The sequence below is a fragment of the Linepithema humile genome, chromosome 4 (genome assembly GCF_040581485.1).
Source record: "Linepithema humile isolate Giens D197 chromosome 4, Lhum_UNIL_v1.0, whole genome shotgun sequence".
NCBI lineage: Eukaryota > Metazoa > Arthropoda > Insecta > Hymenoptera > Formicidae > Linepithema > Linepithema humile.
In genome coordinates this window covers 11361699-11379695 of record NC_090131.1, presented here as the reverse complement: position 1 = coordinate 11379695, position 17997 = coordinate 11361699, and the positions used below count along the sequence as shown (strand labels likewise).

Sequence of the window (17997 nt, the reverse complement as noted above, 5' to 3'; positions counted from 1 at the left end):
TGGGTAGTGGCCTTACAAAGACGGTACGGCTACGCTCGTCGGAACCCTCCTTTGGAGCTGCTCCTTCCCGGTTGCTGGCTCGTCAGTGATTTCTTTGAGATCCCCCTGGCCCATGTCGAGTCTCCACGCATCGGTCAGCGTACTCTGTTTATAATTTTTCTTTGAGTCGTTTGTCGATCGTAAACAGCTCCGACCTCGTCAATTGTTTATTCTTGCCTTTATGCTTGCCAACGGCCGATACTTCAAAATAATGATCTCTGAATCAGTGTTCCGATTAGGGACCGGCTGCTTAGCGTATATGTGGCTTTGCGCTTGCGCGGCGATGCAGTGCCGACACATGTCGTGTGCAGGACTTTACGCGGGACTTTTGACAGGAAGAGGTTAGGAAGATAAAAATAAGGCAAGGCTTTTTTATTTATTATAATTAATATTTATAAAATAATTAAATTATATATATATAATGTATTTTTGTGCATATATATATGTATATATATTTTATTTTTTAATACATTAAAAAAATTTTTATTACTTTGGTAGTTTTCCACCAAGAGACACAAGCGACACGAAAGTATTATTCTCTCTGTTGCTCATTGAATATCGAACAAAGACAGAGTGATACTTGTGTCGATTTGTGTCAACTTGTGTCCTTTACTGGAAAACATACTTTAAATGAAGCTGGGTAACGGTGCTTCTTTTTATATGTATGAGACACTTTACTGACGCCGTATAGTCGCACATGCGCAAATAAACCGGTCCCTAATCGGAACACTGCTCTGAATTTGCCGTCCTCCGGTTCGATCTGCCCGGCTGGCTAGGCCACGGCTACATCGACCGTTTTTTGGACTCTCGGTGATGGCGGCAACGTCATCCGGCATCCGGTTGCACTGCCGCGCTCCCTCTATCTGGACCTTGTCGGGGCTTCCCCGTAACCTGTAAAGTTGGAGGATCGGTAACTGCTATCACAGTATAAGAAAGCACAGTAGGTTCACTCGCGTCGGCACTTTTTGATCTCATGACTAAACGATCGCCATATTGCTGGTTGTACGCGGGCTCTGATTTGAAAGGCATAGATACAATAAAAAAGATATATGTCTAATAAGAATATTAACAAAAAATTTTATTTAATATTTTAAAAGAAAATAAGACTCTAGAATAATAATTTACTTGATAAGAAGAAAGTCTGTGCCATCGTTACACGGTGCGTAAATTATTGTGTATATTTACAATAATTAATATCTTTGCGTTTATTTTGTACATATACGTATTAATTTATTTTTAATTAAAATACAATTTTATCACAATCACTGTATAAGTATGTAATTATTATATGCAATAATTATCTAATTATTAAAATCCTAATAAATTTTATGTATAGAAATAAATGTACAGAGCTTATAAATTATCAGATAAGAAAATTCAAGAAACATAATAATATTTTGATAATGATAATAATAACATGAATATTATTGTGTGCGTGTGCGTGTGTGTCTGTGTGTGTGCGCGCGTGCGCGCGCGCGTGTATATAATTATAAGAGACGTTAGAAAAATATAATTTGATAACATTTACAAATGTGTATCCATCCTTGATCCATCAGTTATAATTTCAATATTGTCCAATTTTTCTTTTTTCTTTCTTAATTTGAGTTTATTGATGCACGTTTTGTATACCTAAAAAATAATTAGGAATATCAATTAATTAACATAATAAATAAATAATTAATTATACAAAAAACTAAATTAAATGCGAAATGAAGAGATAAAGATTTTAATAAATCGTGCTCCCGGTGAAAAAATCTAACAATAAATAATTATCTGTCATCATAAAAAATTTAGAAATTTAGAAATTCTGTAAATTGTTTTTTAAATTGTGAGAAAATATTTACCAGGGATTTCAGCAGGGTTACTTTCATTAAAAATTATACCAGAAATGTCTTGTATAAGTTTTGTTATTGTTTATTTGAAGATATATAAGTATTTATTTTGAAAATAATATTACTAATTATATATTTATGGCTATAGAATTTGGAATAAACAACAAATTATTATATTGTTCAAATTTTACTAAAATGATATTGTGTCAAGTATATGAAAGTTACAGCATTTTGACATAAAATACAAAATATCTTGTAAAACATTCAATTTTTGGGAATCTTACCTTAATACTTTTATGCACAAAATATAATATAATATAATGAGACGAATCAATTGGTATAAAGAAAACACATAGTTGCTTTCAAGAAAAAATATGTAATTTGCAACATGCAACTGCATACTTTTTTTTAAAACCAATGTGTTTTCTTTATACCAATTCATTTGTCTCGTTATTTTGTGCATAAAAGTATTAAGGTAACATTCTCAAAAACTGAATGTTTTACAGAATATTTTATGTCAAAATACTGTAATTTACAAGCCTCATAACTCGAAAAGTACTTAATGAAAAATAACTTCATTATAGTGTTTTGAAAAGCTCTTGACACCAGCTATTAGATTTTGGAATCAAAAATAGGGTGTTCCATTTAAAAAAAACAAAGTTGACCTCCATATGTCCTTGGCATGTACATCCTAGGTTAAACCAATGTCATCATCGGATGTCCCCCTTCAAACCCAACAACTTTGGTCTAAATCATTTTTCTTGAAAATGTCTCTCTGAAAAGTTATTTACGTGGGGTTTTTAAAATGGGACACCTTGTATAAAGAACAATATATATTGAATATATTAAATATCGCAATTTTTTTAAGTAACACAACTTTTTTAAATAACATAACTGTTAAATAATACAACTCTTTTACGTGTTACATATCAAACTAAAAAGATATTGCACAAACACAAATAGAATATAAAAGTTTAAATTATTAATTATGACACAAAATAATAGATTTTTTTTACTTCTTTTTTTGGTTTTGAAGTTTCTATTAATAAATTTTAATATGTAATATAATCTCATTCTAATAAATAGTTTTAGCAAATAAATGTTTGGAAAATCACAACAAGGATGAGAAAATTGAATAGTTGATAAAATTTGCATAAACTTTTGCATAACATTTGTTTCAATAATAATATTAATATTTTCGAAAAATTTTGTATATAATTCTCTGATATAATTAGCAAATACGGCACTTGGTACATATAAACTGCCAAACATATCGTTTGTATTATCATACGTCTTAAAATAAGAGTATAAACGAGCTTCATCTAAATTACAATCTTTTCCAGCTAGTAACGTACATGTATCACACAAATGTTTAATAAAAAGGCGATGCAATAAATATCCGCATATATAAAAAAAAACATTTTCTTCAGTTACTGACAAATTACGATAATCATATTTATTTATACCTGAAGTAATAAATGTTGCTGCTTTTGAAGATGTTTGAAATATTACATTTTGTGTTCTTTTAATGTGTTGACATCGAATTAATATTGACTCTTCATCAGCAGCGCAATTTCCGCTATTTGCTTTAATATAATCAATAGAAAACAGTTTTTTAAAGCTGTAATAAAATTGCATTGATGTAGGATTAAATGCATTCCCACTTTGTTTGATAGTTCCAAAAAAGTTTTCCAAACAGTCTTGATTTAGTCGTCTGGTTAATAAATACTGAATAGGAACTGATGATTGCTGTAAATTTAAATAATTCCATAACTCTAATATAGAATTAATTGTAATAATCCAACATCTTACTGATTTAACAGAATTTGTTATATCTTTTCCATTTTTTCTAATTACTTTTACGCTTTGTAAAAACTATATTGTTTCATTGAGAAAAGTAACTTGCTCGTTTGTATTTTTGTATGCTTGTTTATTAGGATTGCTGCTGTAAAGTTTCGAAGAATTTAAAAGATCGAAAAACTTATCAAATATTCTTATAAAGTCTGCTGTGAAAATGGCTGCTGCAGGTAAAGAACCTAAACTAACATATGTGTTTATACCAGCTGAAACAGAGTGGCTTAATACCTGTGCTGCATATTTCACTTTCATTTTTTCAAAATTATTAGAGTTAATATGATTATCTGTTAATTTAGAAGCCGCTCTAAATTGTGCCTTTTTATCTATTGTATAAAAATCTTCTATATGTTTCCATGAAGAAATTTTATCGCTATATACGTAATTGTGTTCATGTAAGTTATTCTTAGTTGCTTTTAACAGATAAGGTGTATCAAACATGTAATATATTTTCTCTTCATCTACTGTAAAATATGATTTTCTATTATTAATATTCAATAATTTAGTTAATTGATAAAACTTGGAGCCCGTGTCTGAAATAAGACCAACATTTTTTAAACCAATGCTTTTGATCTTTCTAATTGCTTCTTGTATAATTATTAATAAATCAGATGCTTTTATTGTGGAGTTCAGAAAGAAATAACTTAATGGTTGTTTCCATGAATGACAGATACCCTTAATCATAATCACTGCTACATTACATGCAGGTAACTGTGAACAATTCTGTGAATATCCTATATCTTCAAAACCTATGACTTTGTCTGTTGTTATATTATAAAATAAGTGTGTTTTCAAAGACATTTCATCTATACAAAGTACGCAGTATTTATTAAGTTTTGACAAAGCATCAATTTTAAATTTTAATATTTGAAATACGTTCTCTTGTAATCCTGGATTTATAAAACAGTTTGAGTAAATCTTTTTAGTGTTGTACAGCTAGATAAACAAAATAATTTAGATTTATTTGCTAACTCTTTATATACTTTAGGACTTGAAAAATATATAGATAAACAATACTGTTTGAATAAAGCGTTATCGTATCTTCTACCTTTTGCATTTTTTTGAAAGAGGCGTACTTGTGTTTTTACAAATTCGGATGTCTGTTTTTGAAAATTTTGTCTAGTAACATATCTAATGTATTAATATCTTTTTTTTTCGCTCTTTTTGCTTGCTGTAATTGTAGTTCCAAATTGACTATTTTTTTTTTTATATCCTCTTATCTGTTGATAAAGTTGTGCTTTTTGTGGAGATAAAGAACATAGTGATAAAGGTGTTTGTATTCCTGATTCTGATACTTTTGCTATTGCTTCGTTTACATGTATTACATTCAGGTTCCTTTTATTGAATGTAGTTATATCTAATACAGTATTTTTTTCTTGTGTATTTTTGATATTTGAAGTGTTTGTGCAGAGTGTTTCTATATTTGAGCTATTTGAATCTGCCTCTTCATCTGTGGAATAATATTTTATCATGTTTAACATTATTTTAATGCTATACATATTGTATTATTTGAAAATAACTTACCATTATTTTTCATAATATTACTTGGAATGGCATGTAGCTGTAACTTTGTTTTTTTATAATTTAAAAACATATTTGTAAAATGCAGTTTACAAATACATATTCTATAATTATTATAAAGTTGTATGGCAGTCTTTGAAAGCAATTCCTCTCGACCACAGATTGATGTCCACAATTTTGACCTTCAAACAATAGCCTTTTTATGTTTCTACATATTTCAAATTTTTGTTATATACCAATAACAATAAAATTTTTCACATTTTGATCGTATTAAATAAAAACGTAAGAAAATAATACTTGCATTGTTTAACAATTGATTATAAAACAATATTTAAAAATTTAATCAAATTTAATTATAATGCAAATTATTTTAAAATTGGTTTAATATTTGAACACAATTCATGCAATCTGCTTTAAAAGCTACAGTAAATGCAAGACAAGTAACATAATAAAGTAACCTTTCTGCATCTTTCGGGAATCTAAACAAAGTTTCTTTTATCCCACGTTTATTACTCGTTGCACTTTGGCAGCTTTTTACACAATAACGATATCCGCCTCTTTCACTTATATTGATTCACTATCATTTAACTACATATATATTTCTTTATAAAGATTTTAAAAAGATGACGATAAAAATAAGAGCACATGGTTCTACGGCCATATGTTTACAACCGCCAGATTGCTGGTTGTGCGATTCGGTCATGCGCGAGAGACGATTATTAGGACACTTTCTAGCAGAGTGAACCTACTGTGCTTTCTTATACTGTGCTGCTACTATGACAATGTTCAACGCGAGACTCGATACATGACTTTGGTTTCGTATGTTTTTCGGGCTTCCTCTCCACTGTCGAGGTCATCTTCCAAGATTCCACGGCGTTCGCTTCTTTTTGACATTAATTACATGACGCAATAAAGTGGCCATACACCCTAACGCTAAAACTCTAAACTTGTTGGTAAATTCTTACAATTTAAATAAGAGTGTGAGACCCATCGAAGCGGAAGAAATCGTTCCCTCCTCGACCGGGGGGACGCAACTCCAAATTTTGCCTCCTTCGGCCGGGTTACTTTTTTTTAAAACGGGCGCGACGGAAAGCGTCACGTCACAATCTTTTCCACTTGTTCTTACCAATTCCCTCCTCCCTCCGCCCATTCGCTACAACTCTCCCACGTATGCTCCCATGTCTCTTCCTTAATTCCACATAGCCTACATCTCCTACTCTCCTCCGTCTCCCAATACCTCTCCTTGCTCATTTCATTCCCTAACCTGAATTTCGCCACTCTCCTCCATCTACTTTCCCCCCACTCCTTTTTAAGATAACCCGGAATTCCCTCCCTTTTTACTATCCCATACCACTCATATCATCTGTTGTATCTAGACCCCCCTATTCTCTTCCCCCTATCTCTTTCCTGCATTTTCCTGTCCTTTTTTCTGATCTCTCCATACCTTAGTTCCCCTTTTTCTCTCCTTTCTTCTGCCTTTTCCAGATCCACTCCCCTCCCTTCAAAAAACCTTTTCCTCTCCCCCTCCCACTCCGAATTTGCCTTCCCATTCCCTATTCTTTCCAACATTTCCCACCTGCACTTTCTCGCCAAATTGCTCTCTTTCCCTTCTTCCAATCTTCTCTCAAATTCTCACGCCCTTTTCCCTGCCCTCTTTCTCAGCTTTTCCCTCTTTAGCTCCTCCCTTACTATATACCCTAACGTTCTTCCGTCTACTCCCAACACCCACTTCAGGTATCTTTTCTCCAACTTCTCCATTTTCTCCCTTTTCTTCCACCCCAATATTTCTGCTCTACGGAATACGCCCCATCATTATCCAGACCAATCTGTCGAAGAGCCACAGTCTTCTTCCCCAATCCTTCCCGAACTTTCTCTTCCCAATCCCTCATACCTGCCCCATTATAGCCGCTGCTCTCTTCACCCTTTCTCTTATGTGTGCCTCTTGGTTCCCGTTCCTCTTTAGCGTGTACCCTAAATATTTGTACTCTTCAACCTCCTCCATTACCTTCCCTCTCCACCTCCATACTTTCTTTCCCATCCTTCCTCCCCCCTTCCTAAATCTCAATATTTTTGTCTTGCTCATATTTAATTCTAGTCTTTTTCTCTCCAAGTATCCTTCCAGCCTCTCTATCATACTTCCCATCTCTTCCTCATTCTCCGCCATCATAACTATGTCATCCGCGTATGCCGAAGTATAGATTCTCTTCTCTCCTAGTCTTACCTCTCCCCATCTAACCTTTCTCATCTTTTCTTCCAAGTCCGCCGTTACTACGTTGAAAAGCAGCGGACTTAGTGGGCACCCCTGTCTTACCCCCCTTGCCGTCCAAAAAGCTTCCCCCATTTTCCCTCCTACCCTCACCCTGCTTCTCGTTTCCCTCATGATTTCCTCCACTCTCACTACCATTCCTTCTCTTATCCCACGTTCCCCCATAGCCTCCACCAGGACTCCCCTCTCTACCGAGTCGAACGCCACCTTCAAGTCGACAAACAACGCCACCATCCTTCCCTTTTTTTTTAGTTGTTTGTTTGCCAAATAATTTATAACATATATGTTGTCGATCGTCCCCATTCCCCTCCTGAAGCCCGTCTGATTGTGCGGCATCAATCCTTTTTCCTCTATCTCCTCTCTTACTCTCTCCGCCAGCACTGTCGCATATACCTTGTACAACGTGGGCATCAACGTGGCCCTCCTATATTCCTCTGCTTTTTCTCCCTCTCCCTTTTTAACTGTTGGCACAATTATCCCCTCTTTCCACTTCTCCGGCCATCCCTCCCCTTTTCACACCCTGTTGCAAAACCCCCATACCCACTCCTCCAACTCTTCCCCACCATATTTCCATACCTCCGCTGGTACCTCGTCTATCCCCGCCGCCTTTCCGTCTCTTAGCGTTCTCAAAAGCCTTTTTATCTCCTCCCTATCTAATTCCATTTCCTCCTTCTCTCCCTCCTCTCTCCCTCTGACCACCATCCCATCCTAGCATCCTCATGAAGTGCTCCTTTCATTCTGGCATCACTATCTCTTCATTTACTTTCCTTTTCCTCCTCCTCTCCCTATTTATAATCTCCCACACCTCATTCTCTCTTCTTGCTTCTTCCGCTCGTTTCTTCCACCCTCTATTGTCTTTCTTCTTCTTTTTCTCACACATCTTCCCATACTCTCTCTTCTCTTTTTTGTACCTTTCTCCATCCCCCCCTCTCATCCTCTCTTAGCTCTTTCCTTACCCGCTTCTTTTTTTGTACGCATTCATCATCCCACCACCCTCCTCTCCACTCTTCCCTCTTCTCAGTTCCTCCTCCGTCTCCTTTAGCGCTTCCTTTATCCTTCTCCATATTATCTCATTCCTCACTCAACCCTTTCCCTCCTATCTGTGTCCTCATTTTTTCCGCAAACTTTTCTCTCTCTTCCCGGTCTCAGATCCCCCTTCTGCCCTTCTCCTTTTTCCACCTTCCTTCCTTCCTATCCACCTCTCTTCTTACCCATAACTCCACCGGATGGTGATCCGAGTCCACCCTATCTCCTACTCTCATGTCCTCTATCCTGTCCCTAATCTCCCCTTCTTCTATTATGTAATCTATTACTGTGTTTCCCCTCCCCCCTGTAAATGTGTACTCTCTCTCCTTGTCCTCTTTTACATTCCCGTTAAAAATCTCCCACCCTTTTTCTTCTATATATTGTTACGTTCATTGGTTCGATTTATATCGAAGCGCGTAACACAACCGTTCACTCACACTTTTACTCCGAAATAAAAGACACTTTTTAAAAATAACTATAACTTTAATAAAACTCAACGAATAAGAACAGAACAAGAATAATTACAATAGTAATAGCCGTCGTACAAACACATCTGTACGAAACGACAGCTGTCGCGAGACTCTCTTGTCGTTGTTATCAACAACAACAACATGACAACGAGACGTTCGATGTTCTTTTAATAAATTTCCATGCTGACTCGATGAGTGATCGGGAACACCGCAGGGACGTAACACTGCCCCCTCCTTATTAAATTGTCGTCCCGACAATCGCTGGGTTAATCGTTGTCCCCTCGTTCCAAGGCGTTGACTCCAAGGAGCCATAACGACTTCCTGCTCTACCCTGAGCTGCTACTGCAGGTTACCGAGCGCCGTTATTTCTTGGTCCCAATCAAACACCCTTTAGGAATATGCAGGATACTGCTGTCGAGCCCGAGCAAGGCCGAAATTCTTCCAGCAATCTCGTCGAATCCAGAGCATCTGATGTGTCTTCTTGTCCTAACTGGACGGCACATCTTAGGCCTAATCAACTTTACTGGTTCCAGATTAATTTTTGTTGTCCCAATGTGCAATCTTCAAGCAAGAGGGGGAAAAACTTTCTGTGGACCTTCCGTCCTCCAAAGAGGACTTCTCAAGCCCCTGCCTCGGCATTTGCCCAAAGACCCCCGGAAAAACCACAGATAAAAAAAATCGTGGGTGAGGCAGTCTTCATTTAAAGATTTCAATTTCTCGTGAGTCTTTCTCTCCTCTTTTCGTTTTCTCGTTGTCATTCTTCAAACTTTTCCTGTAAAACAAATGAGTATGCAAGATATTTTTTTTTTAAATAACTTTCCTAAACTCTCCTAAACTCTTCTAAAACTCTCTTAATTCAATTTTTGTCTCATATGAAATAGAGCCAATCTATCGGCGTGGACTATTTTACTTTTATGCCTATACGATTTCTGAATTCCAAAAACAACATCACTAAGTTTTTAAATTATTTTATAGGGATCTTCCCAATTACTCTGTAACTTGGGAGCTCTTCCCTTTATTCTTCGAGGATTATAGAACCAAACATTCTGCCCAATATCGAAATGGATTTGTCTAACCTTCTGATCATAACGCGTTTTAGATCGGAGTGATCGTAAATTCAAACGTTGCCTAGCAATGTCATGAATATTCTCTAATTTATTTTTCAGATTCCTAATATAACTTCCAACGGAATTTTCCCTCTCCTGTCCTGGAGGTTTTCCTCGCAATAAATCTAATGGCAACCTCAAATCCTGAGCAAAATATAATTCGGTGGGAGAAACACCAGTGGTCTCGTGTTTTGAAGATCGATAGGCCATCAAATACATCGGAATACAATTATCCCAATCTCTCTGATTCTCTGAAACAAATTTAGAAAAATAATTTAAAATTGTTTGATGATGACGCTCAACTTGCCCATCTGACTGAGGATGCAAAGCAGTTGTCCCAGTTTTTCTTATTCCTAATAGACGCGTCATTTCCTGAAAAATTCTTGATTCAAAACTTTTCCCTTGATCTGTGTGAAGTTCCAAAGAAACTCCATGACGAGAAACTACCGCGAGCGCAACATTTTGGGGGCTCGTCCGGGATAGAAACGAGTATTCAGTGGTGCAGTGCAGTGCGGAGCAGTATCATCATGTCAACGGTCCACTCGCCGAGAAAAACACGTTCCCAGATTCCATCAACGTCGGCTGAATCGGAGACGCTGCGCATAATTCTGCAGGAGCTCGGATAGCTTCGGGAGGAGCGGAGACAGGAACAGGAGCGAGTTCAAACAGAATTGAGGCAGCGGAATGAGGCGCTGGGCAGATTGGAGCAGCAAATTAATCAGCTAAGTCGTTCCAATATTATTACTGGGAATGGTGATATGGGTGAGAGTTCTGCGTCAAGAGGTGTTCCGTGCGCGTCCGTAAATTCGGTGTCAGTAAATTTGGGTTATAAATTAAAACCAGACACGTTTGACGGAACGGGTTCGTTAAGAGAATTTTTGACGCAATTCGATCTGATAGCGCGAGCAAATTCATGGAATGATTCGTTAAAAATGATAGTTTTGGCATTGTGCTTGAAGGGAAAAGCGCGTTCGGTTTTATACGGGATTTTGGAAATCGAGAATCTTCAATTTGAAGAATTGAAGTCAAAATTAGAATTGCGATTTGGGGAGAGTCATTTGGCACAGACTTGTTATACACAGTTCACGAATCGTAAACAAAAATTTTTGGAAGATTTGACTACTCTGGGGGCGGATATTGAACGATTGTCTCGCTTGGCTTATCCGGAATGCACTCATGAAGTGAGAGATAAAATAGCTTGCGCACAATTTATCGCCGCATTGTCAGACGGATTTATAAAGCGCACATTACAATTGGAAAATGTAACTTCCTTAAAATTAGCAATAGAAAGAGCTATGGCTGTGAAAGTTATACAGGAGAATAGTTTTTCAACAAATAAATTTAATTCAATTAAATTTCAAGAAAATATAAATAAATCAATAAAAAAATTTCAATACAATAAACAAAATAAATCTAAGAAAGATGAGAATGATAATGATAAAAAGAAATTTGAAAGTTACAATAAATTTAATAAATATCAAAAAAATAAATTTGTGCCGCGGAATAAAGAATGTTGGCAATGTGGTGCTCAGGGGCATTTCCGGTCAGAGTGTCCTTCATTTGTTGCGGAAAACAAGTGTTAGTCGAGCTTTGCGGGGCAGGTTCGACTAATAAAATGACTGCCCCGGAAAAAATGTATAATTATTGTTATAGGATAAATAGCATTAAGAAAAATTTATTCTATTATAATGGTAAACTTGATGGTAAAAATTGTGAATTTAAAATAGATACGGGTTCCGATGTCTCAATTTTAAATAAAAAATTAATCAAAGGGGCAAAACGGCAATTTAAAGTAAATAATTGTTTTTTTAATATCCAACGGGAGAGACTGTTTCAATTTGTTACAAAGTTATTGTCAGAGTAGATTTGGGAAAGTATTCTTAAGATGTTCCAATGTTGGTTGCAAGTATTTCAGATGACTGTATATTAGGCACTGATTTTCTTCAAGAAATAAATTTGGAAAAAATTTTTGAACCTGTCTTCGGGAATTTTGAATATTCTGAAGATGTTGTTGAATTTCCATGTTCGCGCATGACTTCTGGAAACAAAGTTCCCTGTTTCTTAGAAACATTTTTTGAGGAAAATTCTAAGAATCTAGACTTTTCTCAAAAGGACATTTTTACTGAATTTTTGAATGAATTTCAAGATGTATTTTCAGAGAATTTAATTTCAGGAAATTGTGAGGTTCTTGAACATGCTATTAATATAGATGATTCTAGACCTATAAAACAGGCTCCTCGTAGAGTTCCTATACATCTTAGGAAAGATGTAAATCAAATTATTCAGGAAATGAAGTCGCAAGAAGTTATCGAAGAATCTCAAAGTCCATGGACTTCTCCTGTGGTTTTAGTGAGGAAAAAGGATGGAACATTAAGATTCTGTGTGGACTATAGAAAGTTGAATGCTGTCACAATCAAAGATTCTTATCCATTGCCACGCATTCAAGATATTTTAGATCGGTTATCAGGAAATTCCTGGTTTTTTATTCTAAATCTAAAGAGTGGATATTGGCAGGTAAAAGTTCGTTCTGAAGACAGAGAAAAGACGGCGTTTTCCGTAGGGAACGGATTATGGCAATTTACAGTTATGCCGTTTGGTTTGTGTAATGTTCCAGCTACTTTTGAGCGATTAATGGAGACAGTTTTACGAGATATTTTATCTAAAATCTGTTTAGTATATCTTGATGATGTTATTGTTTTCAGTAATTCATTTGAGGGAATAATGGCTAATTTAAGAAAGGTTTTTCTTCGCTTACATTTGGCAAACCTGAGATTAATCAAAAAAATGTTCCCTTTTTGGAAAGAAAATTAAGTATTTGGGACATATTGTATCTAAACAAGGCATTACCACGGATCCCGAGAAAATTACTGTTGTGAAAAACTGGCCTATCCCTCGAACTAAAAAACAGGTTCGAAGTTTTCTGGGTATTTGTTCCTACTATAGGAAGTTTGTAAAAGGCTTTTCTTTGATAGCAAAACCTCTGTTTATGCTCACCGAGGAATAGGTCAAGTTTGAATGGTCTCAATCTTGTCAAGAGGCTTTTGAAGAGTTAAAGCGGAATTTAATTTTTTCACCAATCCTTTCTTTTCCTATGGAACAGGGAGAGTTCATTCTTGATACTGATGCTTCGAATCACGGAATTGGAGCAGTTTTGTCATAAGTTCAGGATGATACTGAGAAAGTAATTGCCTATTTTAGCCGAGTCCTAAATAAAGCAGAAAGAAATTATTGTGTAACACGACGAGAATTGTTGGCTATTGTCGAATCATTGAAGTCGTTTCATCATTATTTATATGGAAGAAAATTCTTAATTCGGACGGATCATATTTCTCTTCGATGGTTAATGTCTTTTAAAGATTTGGAAGGCCAACTAGCCCGATGGTTAGAAAGGTTACAACAATATGAATTCGAAATAGTTTATCGGAAGGGACGACTACATCAAAATGCTGATGAGTTATCAAGACGTCCTTGTGAGAAATTGGGATGTATTTATTGTGCCAAAGTACAATCCAAAGAAAATGCAGTTGCTCGAATAGTTTTAGGGGAAGATAATTTGGAAGAATGGCGGCGGGAACAATTAGAAGATCCCGTTATTTTGGTTTTCCTACGAGGGAAAGAATCAGGAAATCGTCCTCTTCGACAAAAAATTTCTATGCTGGATGTTTCAGCAAAAATTTATTTGTCTTATTGGGATGCATTAGTTGTGAAAGATGGTGTTCTTTTTAAGAAATGGGAATCTTCAAATTTTAAATCTGTGGTTTTCCAGATTATTGTCCCTAGGAAGTGTATTCTTCAAATATTGGAAGTAGCTCATGACTCCGCGTCTGGTGGACATTTTGGAGTTAACAAAACATTAGAAAAAATTTGAAAACGTTTTTATTGGGCTACATGTAAACATGATGTGGAAGATTGGTGCCGTTCGTGCAAAATCTGCGTAGCAAAAAAGGGTCCTTCGGGAAAAGGAAAATCCCCACTACAAATTTATAATGTAGGAGTTCCATTTGAAAGAGTTCAGATGGATATACTTGGTCCTCTTCCTACTACTTCGGTTGGAAATCGATATTTATTGGTAATAATTGATTGTTTTACCAAATGGGTTGAAGCTCTTCCAATAAAGAATATTAAAGCTAATACTGTAGCGGAAGCTTTTGTAAATCAGGTAGTTTCTGTCATGGAGTTCCTTTGGAACTTTACACAGATCAAGGAAAAAGTTTTGAATTAAGAATTTTTCAGGAAATGACGCGCTTATTAGGAATAAGAAAAACTAGGACAACTGCTTTGCATCCTCAGTCAGATGGGCAAGTTGAGCGTCATCATCAAACAATTTTAAATTATTTTTCTAAATTTGTTTCAGAGAATCAGAGAGATTGGGATAATTGTATTCCGATGTATTTGATGGCCTATCGATCTTCAAAACATGAGACCACCGGTGTTTCCCCTGCCGAATTATATTTTGCTCAGGATTTGAGGTTGCCATTAGATTTATTGCGAGGAAAACCTCCAGAACAGGAGAGGGAAAATTCAGTTGAAAATTATATTAGAAAATTGAAAAATAAATTAGAGAATATTCATAACATTGCTAGGCAACGTTTGAATTTACGATCACTTCGATCTAAAACGCATTATGATCAGAGGATTAGACAAATCCATTTCGATGTTGGGCAGAATGTTTGATTCTATAATCCTCGAAGAATAAAGGGAAGAGCTCCTCCTAAGTTACAAAGTAATTGGGAAGGTCCTTATAATAATTAGAAATTAGGTCCTAGAATAATTAAAAAACTTAGTGACGTTGTTTTTGGAATTCGGAAATCGTTTAGGCATAAAAGTAAAATAGTCCACGCCGATAGATTGGCTCCATTTCATATGAGACAAAAATTGAATTAAGAAAGTTCACGGAACCTTAGTAGAATTGAAAAAAAAAATAAAATTAAAAAAAAAATAGAGAAATAATTTCTTTATGTGTTTAGAAATTAATTTTGTTCATTTGATTCTGCTTATTTTCTTTCTGTTTAGAGTTTCTTGAGTTCGAAAAGAAAGGAAGTGGAGAAAGGATATTTGAAGAAAGGAGATTGAAGGTTTGAAGAAAGGAAAAGGAGAAAGGATATTTGAAGAAAGGAAGTGGAGGAAAGATGTTTGAAGAAAGGAAGTGGAGAAAAGATATTTGAAGAAAGGAGATTGAAGGTTTGAAGAAAGGAAAAGGAGAAAGGATATTTGAAGAAAGGAAGTGGAGGAAAGATGTTTGAAGAAAGGAAGTGGAGAAAAGATATTTGAAGAAAGAAGTTTAAAGGTTTGAAGAAAGGAAGTGGAAAAAGGATTTTGGAAAAAGAATAAAAAACGAAGTTTAAAAAAAAAGTGGAAAAAAAAAAGAATTTTTAAGCTTTCATAGAAGATTGCTTCGCTCACGGTTTTTGAGCCGTGGTTTTCCCGTGACCGAAGAGTGAATGCCGAAGCAGTGGGCTTGAGAAGTTCTTTTTAGGGCGATGGGTCCACGGTGAATACCCCTCTCTTGTCCGAAAATAAGAAATTGGAAAGCAGAAAAAGCCAGAAAATTTTGAGAAGAAAGTCGATTGGATATTAGAAAATGGAGCTCGGTAACCTGCAGCAAAAGTAGCCCAGGGTAGAGCAAGAGACCATATAAGTATCCTGGAATCGGCGTTAAAGGGTTCAACGACAGAATCTTTCATGATCCTGAAAGTGTTTGATTGGGAATTTCGACGCTCGGTAACCTGTAGCAGCAGCTCAGGGTAGGGCAGGAAGTCGTAATGTTACCCTGGAGTCAACTAGAAGACATGAAGACTACAGTCGGCCCATTTAATCAAAACAATTGTCGGGATGACAATTTTGAAAAAGGGGGGCAGTGTTGCGCCCGTGCTTTTTCACTGCTGATGCTGCGTGCAGTCAGCTGAGAGACCGATCGATAATATCGATCAGTCGTTCAACTGTTCAAGAAGCTGTTTCTTAGCAGCTGAAATATTATAAACAATCTCCATGGTAATTTTGTTTAGACGTCACTATGGTAGTTTATAAATAAACTATGAGACGTCAGATTTTCGGGTGCTGTCTGCTCGGGCGGACGTGTGCGACGGCTCCAATATTTTAATTGTATTCTCGGTTACTAATTGTCGAGTTCTGTGTTATTTATTAAAGTGTTCTTTGTTATTTGAAGTGTTGTGTTGTATTTCTTTGATTTCGCGAGTTCTGTTGACGTGTGCGTGAAATATCGTTCCGCGAGCGCAACAATATTAACAGCATGTTCAAGAACCTCACAATTTCTTGAAATTAAATTTTCCGAAAATACATCTTGAAATTCATTCAAAAATTCAGTAAAAATGTCCTTTTGAGAAAAATCAAGATTCTTAGAATTTTCCTCAAAAAAATGTTTTCAAGAAACAGGGAACTTTATTTTTAGAAATCATGCGCGAATATGAAAATTCAACAACATCTTCAGAATATTCAAAATTCCCGAAGACAGGCTCAAAAATTTTTTCCAAATTTATTTCTTGAAGAAAATCAGTGCCTAATATACAGTCATTCGAAATACTAGCAACCAGCATTGGAACATCTAAAGAATACTTTCCCAAATCTACTTTGACAATAACTTTGTAACAAATTGAAACAGTCTCTCCCGTTGGATATTTAAGAAAACAATTATTTATTTCAAATTGCTGCTTTGGCCCTTTGATTAATTTTTTATTTAAAATTGAAACATCGGAACCCGTATTTATTTTAAATTCACAATTTTTACCATCAAGTTTACCATTATAATAGAATAAATTTTTCTTAATGCTATTTATCCTATAACAATAATTATACATTTTTTCCGGGGCAGTCATTTTATTAGTCGAACCTGCCCCGCAAAGCTCGACTAGCCCTTGTTTTCCGCAACAAATGAAGGACACTCTGACCGGAAATGCCCCTGAGCACCACATTGCCAACATTCTTTATTTCGCGGCACAAATTTATTTTTTTGATATTTATTAAATTTATTGTAACTTTCAAATTTCTTTTTATCATTATCATTCTCATCTTTCTTAAATTTATTTTGTTTATTGTATTGAAATTTTTTTATTGATTTATTTATATTTTCTTGAAATTTAATTGAATTAAATTTATTTGTTGAAAAACTATTCTCCTGTATAACTTTCACAGCCATAGCTCTTTCTATTGCTAATTTTAAGGAAGTTACATTTTCCAATTGTAATGTGCGCTTTATAAATCCGTCTGACAATGCGGCGATAAATTGTGCGCAAGCTATTTTATCTCTCACTTCATGAGTGCATTCCGGATAAGCCAAGCGAGACAATCGTTCAATATCCGCCCCCAGAGTAGTCAAATCTTCCAAAAATTTTTGTTTACGATTCGTGAACTGTGTATAACAAGTCTGTGCCAAATGACTCTCCCCAAATCGCAATTCTAATTTTGACTTCAATTCTTCAAATTGAAGATTCTCGATTTCCAAAATCCCGTATAAAACCGAACGCGCTTTTCCCCTCAAGCACAATGCCAAAACTATCATTTTTAACGAATCATTCCATGAATTTGCTCGCGCTATCAGATCGAATTGCGTCAAAAATTCTCTTAACGAATCCGTTCCATCAAACGTGTCTGGTTTTAATTTATAACCTAATTCTTTATTAATTGATTCGCGCGCACGGCACTCCTCAAAATTAGCTACTCTATAATTGCCTCTCTCTCTTTCTCTATTATCAGAATGACTTAGCTGGTTAATCTCCTGTTCCAAGCGATGCAGCGTCTCATCTCTCAGTCGGAGCTCCGTCTGCATCTGCTCTCGTTCCGTTTCCCGTTCTTCGCGGAGCTGTCCAAGGCAGGATCGCACGCAACGTCTCCGACTCGGCTGTCATCGCTGGAGTTTGTGAACGAGT

At 35.7% G+C, this 17997-nt stretch overlaps 1 protein-coding gene across 1 annotated transcript; it reads right to left on the bottom strand.

The window, feature by feature from the left end:
• Positions 1–1475: 1475 nt before the first annotated feature.
• On the bottom strand, positions 1476–7746 carry LOC136999508 (uncharacterized). Its single transcript, XM_067353849.1, has 3 exons — positions 7138–7746; positions 6943–7038; positions 1476–3746 (listed from the first exon to the last, which is right to left on the bottom strand). Exons 1-3 carry the CDS (start codon positions 7744–7746, stop codon positions 2787–2789), a joined length of 1665 nt encoding a protein of 554 aa, XP_067209950.1. The 3' UTR covers positions 1476–2786.
• Between the last annotated feature and the right edge of the window lie 10251 nt (positions 7747–17997).